This window comes from Lactuca serriola, chromosome 4 (genome assembly GCF_051521515.1).
Source record: "Lactuca serriola cultivar US96UC23 chromosome 4, Lser_US96UC23_V15, whole genome shotgun sequence".
Classification (NCBI taxonomy): Eukaryota; Viridiplantae; Streptophyta; class Magnoliopsida; order Asterales; family Asteraceae; genus Lactuca; species Lactuca serriola.
Window position 1 is genome coordinate 133389426 of NC_136411.1, and position 10529 is coordinate 133399954.

The 10529-nt window shown below is 38.0% G+C and overlaps 1 protein-coding gene across 1 annotated transcript; it reads left to right on the forward strand.

Moving 5' to 3' along the window:
- The first annotated feature begins 4808 nt into the window (after positions 1–4808).
- Positions 4809–7129, forward strand: LOC145102603 (SNF1-related protein kinase regulatory subunit gamma-1-like). The gene is made up of 4 exons (XM_079040048.1): positions 4809–5027; positions 5490–5662; positions 5766–6403; positions 6481–7129. The coding sequence occupies exons 1-4, from the start codon at positions 4862–4864 to the stop codon at positions 6776–6778; spliced, it is 1275 nt and encodes a 424-aa protein (XP_078896174.1). The 5' UTR covers positions 4809–4861; the 3' UTR covers positions 6779–7129.
- The last annotated feature ends 3400 nt before the right edge of the window (positions 7130–10529 follow it).

Consider the following 10529-nt stretch of genomic DNA (forward strand, 5'->3'; position numbering starts at 1 on the left):
GATCCACGACGAACTCAAAACCCTAGCAGTCCTTCTACTAACTGGCTTACCACCGGAGCCGGTACCAAACCCTGATCCTTCCTCATGTATGCTCATCCTCATTTGGCAAAGCAACTATCCTCACTATCAGAGCATAGACAAGAATTCTCCTTCCCATAAGCTTCTTAGATTCTCCAAGACTCTCACTGATTCGAGTATGGATCATGTGCTTTTAGTAGTACGGGTCCATACTACCTTCCACGCATATCCATACTTTCCTCAACAATCCTTTCGAATCCTCTAAGTCACCTAATCCACTGGTGCACCAAATATCCGCTAAACAACAACACAACACCCACCAAAGCAACTCCTAGACTTCCTCTGGGTTCCCAACTTCACTAAACCACCCCACTAACTCATTGGAGCATATCCTATGCTTCCCTAGGTTCCCAACCTCACCCTGCCATCAGCTACTAAAGAACTCCCCATGATGCCAGCCATCCACCTCCTGGATATCGTCATATCCACTTAGTATTTGACTCCCATCACTCAAGAGTTCCACAAAGCACCAAGCATGCAACATTCATGCAGTAGCACTCTGATCCAAAGGACTATCATAGAACATTCAACCCACATATCGCAACTTGCGCTATCCATATCCATCCATCCTCACTGTCGGCTGCCTTATGCATGCAAATTATACACAGAACGGGATCTAATAGACTGTCGAATAATAGACTCTAACCTAGGACCGGAACCAGACGAGGAACAGGAAATAAGGCCAAATCAATTACTCTAAGGCTATAAGATCCTAACCGTATACAATTTAAAAGCGTACACTTAGCAGTTATTAATACCAATAATCATTCTCATTCTAGGATGGCGTCTAGTATTTCCAAGCATCACATATCAGGCCAAATGTGGGTATTATGGGGAAACTTACTTGAGCTCGGCTGATTTGTATGCACCACACCCTTGCTTATATTAGAAAACCTTTTCCTTTATAACATTTTTCTTTTTGAAAACTTTACAGATCCTCAGTTTGAGTCCAGACACACCCGAAAGTATTTCCGAATCCCTCAAACCAAGGCTTTGATACCAACTTGAAACAACCCAAAAATCAAAGGTAAAAATTTCATTTTTAATATAGTTATATATCATTTATTCCAAACATACAAAACATCGTTAATTAAAACACTTATCAGAGTTCATCCCAAAATCATTCAATGCGGAAAACATGGGTGTGTGCACTACGATCAATCCGACCATTCCTTTCCAAACCGATGATACCTGAAACAATAAACAAAACTGTAAGCACGAAGCTTAGTGAGTTCCCCAGAGCATACCCCACACAATCCACATAACCACATAATTCATATCAGCTATAACAACTACATAAACCATATCAATCACATCAACCATAACAATCACATAGCCATGCATATAAACATATAAGGATGTCGTGGGCTCTTCCCAGGGTCTTATACTTACATGTCATGGGCTCCCCCATGGTCTTTACCTAGGAATGCCACGGGCTCCCCCCACATGGTCTTATATCCAACTGCCATAGGCTCCCCTCGGGGTCTTCCATGCAATAGCATAATAATTAATTAACATATCATATATCACAGAAGTATCTATCATACTACATAACTCATACATGAACATATAAGGATGTTGTGGACTCCCTCCAGGGTCTTACTCCAAAGTACCATGGGATCCTCCACATGGTCTTACACCTAAGTTCCATAGGCTCCCTCATGGTCTTTAATAGGAAAGCCATGGGCTCCTCACATGGTCTTACATCCAGGTGCCATGGGCTCCCCCCATGGTCTTCCATGCAAGTATCACAAAGACAATTAGCATACCACATACCACATAGTCAATAGCATACCACATATACATGCATACCAAAAATATCATTAGTGAATCTACAATAAACACTACAACTAACTAAATGAGACAGACTTGGTGCCTTAGACCCATTGGTATGGTGAAGAGACTCACCTGGAACTGCTGAAGTCCCGCGGATCAAACTCTAGTTGCTAGTTGACAGGTTCCCGGCCTGTCAATCATCAAAACGACACCCAATTAATAATTGGGTTCGAATACATAACCATAAATCTACACTTGGGGTAAATGGACCATTTTACCCCTAACCTAGATTGGTTCAAAACCAAGGCCCAAACTTACACTCTAAAGGCCCAAAATCCCGATAATCAACCAAGACCCAACATGTATTATAATCCAAACAATTGGCATTCTGATGGCTCAATAGCTAATAATCCTCCAGACCCAATTATGGCCCAATTTTCCAAATTGGGCCCAAGCCTCTCTAACAGGTCTTATCCTAAAGCCCAATAATTTCCTTAGCCCATGAATATGTTCCCAAATGGATCACAAAGGCCCACAACAACTTAGTCCAATAAATGGCCCAATAAGAGCCCAAACCCAATTAGGGTTTTTCACATAAAATGACAATCAGGATTAAGTGTTTCTTACTTAACCCATTAAGTCCATCAATCTAATATGTCAATCATATAGTGTGATCGGACTTAATATATAATCCCCTTCCGGTCATCTAAAATACGGGTCCTGACAAGTCCAAAACCCATATATCAAAAATTAGGGTTTTCTAAACCCTAATTAGGGTTTCCAACCCAATCCCAATCCAATTAGGCACAAAAGCTTAGTCTTTAAATCAATTAGGGTTTCATAAGTCGGGCACCACCCACTACCACCTCGGGTAGTGGTGGTCAACGACGGCTCACGGCGGCAGCCACCACCTTATGATGGTGGTTATGGTTCTAGTCCATTTTGTCCAAGCATCCCAAAAGCAGTGTAAACACAAATAAAAGCACACTGCCACCCAACACGGTGGTGGTTATGAGTTTTTTCTTAATTATTCCAATCAAAGTACAATATTACAATAAATTAACCAAATGAACACACACACAAATATCACATACACACACACACACCCAACCACCCTTGTGGCAGCAGGCGGTGGCAGCCACCACCTCACGATGGTGGTGGTGGCTTTTTCCATGAACTCCGCCCAAACAAAACACTACACACACGACATTCACCAATAGCAGAACACAACCACATCCTTGCTTTTCTTGGAATAAGAACACAACCACCTTATGGGTGGCATCCGACAACGGCAACAACAACACTAGCAGCAACAACGGCGGTCAACGGCGGCAAAGGCAACCCTAACAGCCGGTAGAGAACGATGGTTCATAGCAGTAACAGACGCCTAACGTCCGACGACATCTTATCTTTAACGGAAACGAGCAGCGGCGGCAACCGAGAAATGCAACGGCGGCGCTCTTCAGCGAGGTGGTGTGCGGACGGATGGTGCTTGAACTCGACTGGCAGCGGCGGCAACGGCTTCGCATATTCAACTCTCAACAACCTCGTCATCCAAAATCTCCGACTCGTTGAACTCTCCCTCACCGGTAGCAAACATGGTGGAAGTCCGGTGGTCGCTGTGGTCGTTCGCTGATCGGAAACGGGATGGTGGCGGCGCCGGTGGGGAGACATAAGGGTGGTGGTGGCGGATGATGAACAACCATTTGATCCTCGTCTGCATTGAAGCCCTTACAAACTAGTGGATGTAAACAAATAGCACGTCCTTCCACTAAAACAGGGAGGAATGCCTGTATGTCTAATCTATGCAGAGTAGGCGCTCTATTCAGCAATACAAGATGGCCATCTAGGTTGCCTGTGCTTATAAAATACTTTTATGATTTCACTGCTTAATTTATTTGTTTTGTAATCTAGTAAACCCATTGAAAACCTCAAACTAAGTTATTGATTTTCTCACGGAAGGATTGTTAAGCAAGAAGATGATTGAGTTCTATGAGAAAAATGGAATGATTGAAGTAGGTGTTGAAAGAGAATGTTAAAGTACAACACATGTCATGTGCTTGGTTCATTATGCACATTTTTTTACTTATGCCCTTGTCTTTATTTTCCAGTTTCGTCATTTATCTGTTTTTCAAGTAAGAGAAATTAAATATCCTTTTATTTTTGTTCATACAAATGCTCGTATCTAATTAAATGATGGACATGTGTCATTTTAGTATACTAAAATGTTATTAATTAAGCATTAAATGTGACACATGTATTTATTTAATTGAGTAGATAGATTTGTAAGAACAAAAAAATAAGTTCTCTTTAATGGGTATCTCAAATGTTAGTGGGTCAGTTTTCTTTTTGTAGCTTCTGTTTTTATGTAAGCCTTATGGCTTCCTAGTTTCCCGGTCTATATAATTTGCTTATTTAAAAATATATAAAACACACAACTTTTTGTGTAAGGTGCTTTGATGTTATTGTTCTATGCAAATACTTCATTTGTTAACAACTTAACATCAACACATCTTGACTCTACCTAAACATAGCGAATAAAATTATACACATAAATTTCAATTTCAGTTATCTAAAGTGTTTAATAACACTGAAATCACTTAAAACATAACCCGATCATATTTTGAAATACCATTATACTATATTTTTTATAAAATAAATATCATTGTATTTATATATATAAAAAAAATAGAGTAGTAAATAAGTAACGAACCCTCGTTTCCTTTGATGAATGAACATTCTCCTAAAAGTAGGGTGTTTCCTTAAATAAATCTCGGATCATGGTCCGTCTAGCGAATAGCTCGTGAAACACCTTTGACTCACGTCTTCCCATCCACGTGTCACCAAGCAAACTCCACAAATTTTCATCTCAAACACATCAACGGTGCAGATTTAACACTAATTAATAAGAATTGCTGTTTTGAAATTAGATTCATCATTCATGTGTGCGCCAAAATAACCCATTTGCAGAAACGAAAATTTTGAGAGAGAGAAAGTAACGTCGAAAATGGTGGTGGAGGAAGGAAGTCCGAAGAGCCCAGAGGCGAAGCTAGGGCTGGAAGTGGAGGACCTGTGGGACGTACAAGAGCCACAGCTATCTCCCACGGAGAAGCTTAATGCCTGTTTCGAAAGTATTCCCGTTTCCCAGTTTCCACAAACTTCGTCTTCGGAAGGTATTTGTTTATATGTCTTTTTGATCTTATGCTCTAGATCGACCTCATTCACAAAAATCTATCGTGATTCAATAATCAGGAACATGTTTACAATCATAAATTATACAACGGTTGTTTGTGTGATTTTATGCTTTTGATTTTTGTTGATTTTAAGGAGTTTATGGATGATCTGAGTAGATGTAAGGATTTAGTTGTTGATTTTACAGAATTTACAATGGATGATGGTAGTAGATTACATTCGTGTAGCATATTACGTATGATCTGATTCTACCAAATACACTCTGCATGTGAGAATTTACGAATGTTTTGATCTTAAACTGCGTCTGATTCGTACCATTCGTTGAATTTGTATGATGTAAAAACGTAATGATCAGATCGATCCTTTCATTTAAGCAAATCAAAACAACAATTTCTTTCCCAATTTATATACGATTTTCATTTATCCATTATTCTATTGTTCAGTAATTGAGATTAGATCGGATGCCAGTCTGGGTGAAGCTGTTCGATTACTCTCCCAAAACAAACTCCTCAGCGCACCAGTTGTAGACGTCGATGCACCAGAAGATTCCAGTTGGATCGATCGATATCTTGGTATAGTCGAATTCGCAGGCATCGTCGTTTGGATTCTACATCAGGTTCACATACTTCCATTTCTTCCCCCAAATCACAAATTTCGTAAATCATAACAGAGTTCATATAATATTATGATATGATCTCACACTCTTATCTCAACAACAGTCAGAAAAGAAAGACGGATTGGATGCAGCCGAGGTATTCGCTAGAGCATTACAGGAATCCACCGGACCTGCAGTTGCCGCCGCCGCCAGCGGCATGTCTTCCCCGAGATACAGAAGCTCACAGCCAGGTTCTCCAAAAACCGCCGGGAACTTCTTTGAACTCTTAACTTCTTCCGATTTCTATAAAAACACAAAGGTTAAAGACATCTCAGGGACATTTCGTTGGGCTCCATTTCTGGCATTACAACCATCAAACTCCTTTCTCACCATGCTTTTACTTCTATCAAAGTACAGAATGAAAAGTGTCCCAGTTGTTGATTTAGGTGATAGAAAGATTGAAAATATCATCACTCAATCTGCAGTGTTTCATATGTTGGAAGAATGTGTTGATCTTCAGTGGTTCAAAAGCTGGGGATCCAAGAAATTACATGAAATCGGTCTTCCTCTTATGAAATCTAATCGGATTATTAAGGTAGAAGAAGATGAACCCGTTCTTCAGGCGTTTAAAATCATGCAAGAGAAGGGAGTCGGTGGTGTTCCGGTGGTGGCTAGCGGCGGCGGCAACAAAGCGGTTGGTAATATCAGCATTAGAGATATTCAATTCCTTCTAATTGCCCCTGAGATTTATAAAGATTACAGGTTTGTTTTTTTGCCCTTTTTTTTCCAATGATTTAACAGGAATTTGAAAGGGTTGAGATTTTAAATTTTTACTGCAGATCGATTACAGCTAAGAATTTTATAACAGCGGTGAAAAGCTACTTGGAGAAGAATCAGAAGGGGTCGGCATTGATGAGTGAGATGGTTAGTTGCAGAAAAGATGATACGCTTAAAGATGTGATTTTGAAGCTTGATTCGTTAAAGATTCATAGGATTTATGTGGTGGATAATGAAGGGAAGCTTGAAGGGTTGATAACGCTGAGAGATATTATATCCAGGTTAGTACATGAGCCTAGAGGGTATTTTGGGGATTTCTTTGATGGTATTTTGCCCATACCTCAAAACTCGAGGGTTTAGGAGAGAAAAAAAAAATGATCAGATAATAAAACCTTTTTGTCGGGAAGAGTCTATTGTTAAATTGTAAGTCTTTTGGTTTGTTTTTGGTATCTTGTTTATTTTGAAAGAATGAAGAATTCTTGGTGAATCGATTCGATTGTATTCATGGTATCTAATTCAACAACCGTTAAGTTGAGAGATAGTAATTTCCCTCGTAAAGTACGAGTTAATTTGCCGTTTCACTAAAAAAAATAAAAAAAAAATTCTATGAAAAAGAATCCGTAATGGAGTGACTTATCTCTTCAATGTTGGTTTTATGAGATTGGACAGTTTGATCGGTGCCTTTACTTGCCTCCCTTAATTGCTTCGATACTATAAAATCATAAACGAGCCAAACTCACTCTTGATGACTTGACTTGACTCCCTTACATCTCCAATAGAGATACTTACATTTTCACGTTTCATTGACCATATTTATAAAATTTAACAATAAATGTACTTTATTAAAAATAATACAAAAACCGGGTAAACACATGTTTATCATTTTAAGGCATTTATAATGCATTAAATTCTATATAATTAAAAGGATTGTCACATAATTATTGCAGTTGTCATAATTTTTTTTCTCCCTACGTTACATTGAACTATACAAAAGTTCATTTTTTTTGAAACGACAAATATCATTAAAAATGATCAACGATTAGCAAGAAACTAAATCGCGACCAAATAAAACAGTACATAAACGAGAAACATAAAAAAAACAATTACAATGTGATAAGACTTAGATGGGCAAACGACAAACAACTCCATTCAGCCCAACTACCGCAACCATGAAGACTCCTGTGCTTGCACCATGTATATGACCATTGGCGAACGCAGACTGTTTTAGTAGGGGTGTCCATCGTACTTCAAGCGGATGCACCTAATAGAAAAAAAAAATTACACTGCGTGCCGGAAATTGAGCAGTGGCTCGGGACCCCAAATGCCCTACATAGGTCCGCCACTGTATATGACATAGAGATGATATTATCAGCTACTTTTGTTGGAGATGCAATAGTATTCCTAAAGACCTTATCATTTCTGACCAACCAGATGTTCCATAGAAGGCAAAAAATCACCGTGCTCCTGATCGATTTCTTTTTAGGACAATTACCCCAGGAGGCAGCGGAATCAATAAGTTCTAAGACGTTTGAGAATCTCCTGTTGTACAATCCACACCATTTAAAGATCCAGGCTTGTACTTCTTTTGCAAACTCATAATTGACAAGAATACGATCAACCGATTCTGAATCATTATTGCATAATGAACATATCTGATGAGAGTGTTGTATTCCCCTAATTGCTAATGATTCGGCCACTAGAATTCTACCCATCGATGCCCTCCAAACAAAACATCTAACTTTCAAGGGGATCAATTTTGACCAGCAGATTTTATGTCCCTTGTAGGAAATCAGTTTAGAATCTATCATCTTTCTCATGAGATTAACTTTGTATTCTCCGCTTTCATTCATTTCAAATTGAAATCCAAATGATGAATTCTCAAAACTACCCAGTTCTTCAATATCTTTATACATTTGAAGTAACTCATGTAATTCATTTGGTTTGGAAGGCTCCTGTTTCCATCTCCAAGAGAATCTACTGCTAGACATTCGATCAACAAGATTACAACATTTAACCGTTTCTAATAAATATAAGTGAGGGAATCTTAGATGAAATGGAGTGTTCCCACACCAAACATCCTTCCAAAAAAGGATTTTAACATCGAATCCTGGTATGAGAGAGAATAGTTGATGTTGATCAATATTAAACGATGTGAGATAGTTAGTAGCCTTGGAGATGTTGCACCACACGCCATTGAAGGAATTGTTGGCAATATACGAAGGAGGCTTGTTGTGCAAGTTGTGTATGCACATAATGACCTCTTTCCAAAGACTGTCATGATCATTCATCAGCCGCCACCACCATTTGATTAGTAGGGCCATATTTTGTGCTTTTAAAGTGTTTAATCCAAGCCCCCCATCAGCTATCAGAGCCAATATCTTTGACCATTCGACCCAATGCATCTTGTTTTTCAATTCACCTCCTCCCTATAGAAATTTACGCCTAATTTTTTCAAGTAAATCAATAATGCCTTGGGGGATTTTAAATAATGACATATAATACGTTGGTAGGCTGTTCAAAAAAGATCTGATAAGCGTGATTCTCCCACCAAACGAGAGTGTTTTAGCCTTCTACGTCGAGAGTTTGGTTTTGAACTTGTCAACAATGGGTTTCTAGTGTTTTTTCAACCCCATGTTAGCCCCAATCGGAACCCCCAAATATATGAATGGGAATGTGCCTTCAACGCAACTCAACACTCAAGCCATATTTTGCAATTCGGAGGCAGATGTTCCAATACCAAAGAGCTTTGATTTGTAGAAGTTAACTTTTAGACCCGAAGATATGTGGAAACACTTGAGGATCACCGCAAGATTCTTAATACAAAAGTTCAATATAACATATTTTATAAAAATCATTTGTTTATTAATGATTATATATTAAAAAAAGTTCCATTATTCTTATTGAACATTTTAATAGCCACTAAAGTTCATATCCATTGAACCAACAAACCAACGTCACATCCAACTATTGTTGAGTTTAATCCATAGAATGTCGGCTACACAATACACTAGATTCAATAATTTCATTAAACTATACATTGTGAACACACTAATTTCATTGAAAATCATTCACAATGCATGAGCTCTATAAACTTTAACAGATAGCCACGTCATCATTCACGAGTTGCATACAACTTACTATTTAATACTTAACATATTTAAAAAAATAATATATATATATATATATATATATATATATAATACATTAGACGGTTCAATGATATTATAAGATTCTAGGACATGCTTAAAGATGATATTTATAGCTTCGTTCAGGAATTCTTTAATTCCAGTCATAGTTTGTATGGGTGTAAAAAATTATGGGACATGCTTAAAGTTAAAGTTAAAGATGATATTTGTAGCTTCGTTTAGGAATTATTTGATTCTAGTCATATTCTGTATAGTTATATTTTGTATACATGTAACTTGTCTTTTTCATGTAACTTGTCTTTTTCACGTTAATCTGAAGATTGATAATCCAATTGTTATCAAAGATTATAGACCTATTAGAGTTTATACCAGTGTGTAGTATAAAATTATTGCTAAAATTTTAACTAATTGACATGCTATAGTTATTGATAGTATCATTAGCACGGAGCAATTTGCTATTGTTAAAGGCGGGAAAATTTTGGGTGGATCACGTGAACGAAGTGATTGGATTAAAAGTAAAAAGAAAAAGGTGATGATCTTCAAAGTTGATTTTGGTAAGACGTATGATTCTTTTTGTTGGGAATACTTGTTCAAGATTATGGATTTCATGGATTTTGACCAAAAATGGATAAGGTGGATAAAGGCGTGTTTGGTTTCTTCTCATGTTTCGGTGTTGGTGAATGGGAGCCCGACCATGGAATTTTCTTTACAGATAGGTCTAAGATAAGGAGATCCGTTGTCTTCCTTTTTGTTTGTTATTGCTATGGAACGTTACATGTTATTATGGAGGATGCAGTGCTCCAGGGTCTTTTTCGTGGTGCTGTTATAGGTGAAGATGGTTTGACTTTGTCTCATCTTTTTTTATGTGGATGACGCTTTGTTCATGGGCGAATGGGATGAAAGGAATATCGCTAATTTGGCAACAATTTTGAATTGCTTTTTCTTATTTTTGGGGTTGAAAATTA

Coding starts and splice junctions, on each gene's coding strand:
- LOC145102603 (XM_079040048.1), top strand. CDS start 4,862: ATGGTGGTGGAGGAAGGAAGTCCGAAGAGCCCAGAGGCGAAGCTAGGG. Junction 5,028..5,489: donor ACAAACTTCGTCTTCGGAAG/GTATTTGTTTAT, acceptor TCTATTGTTCAG/TAATTGAGATTAGATCGGAT. Junction 5,663..5,765: donor TCGTTTGGATTCTACATCAG/GTTCACATACTT, acceptor TCTCAACAACAG/TCAGAAAAGAAAGACGGATT.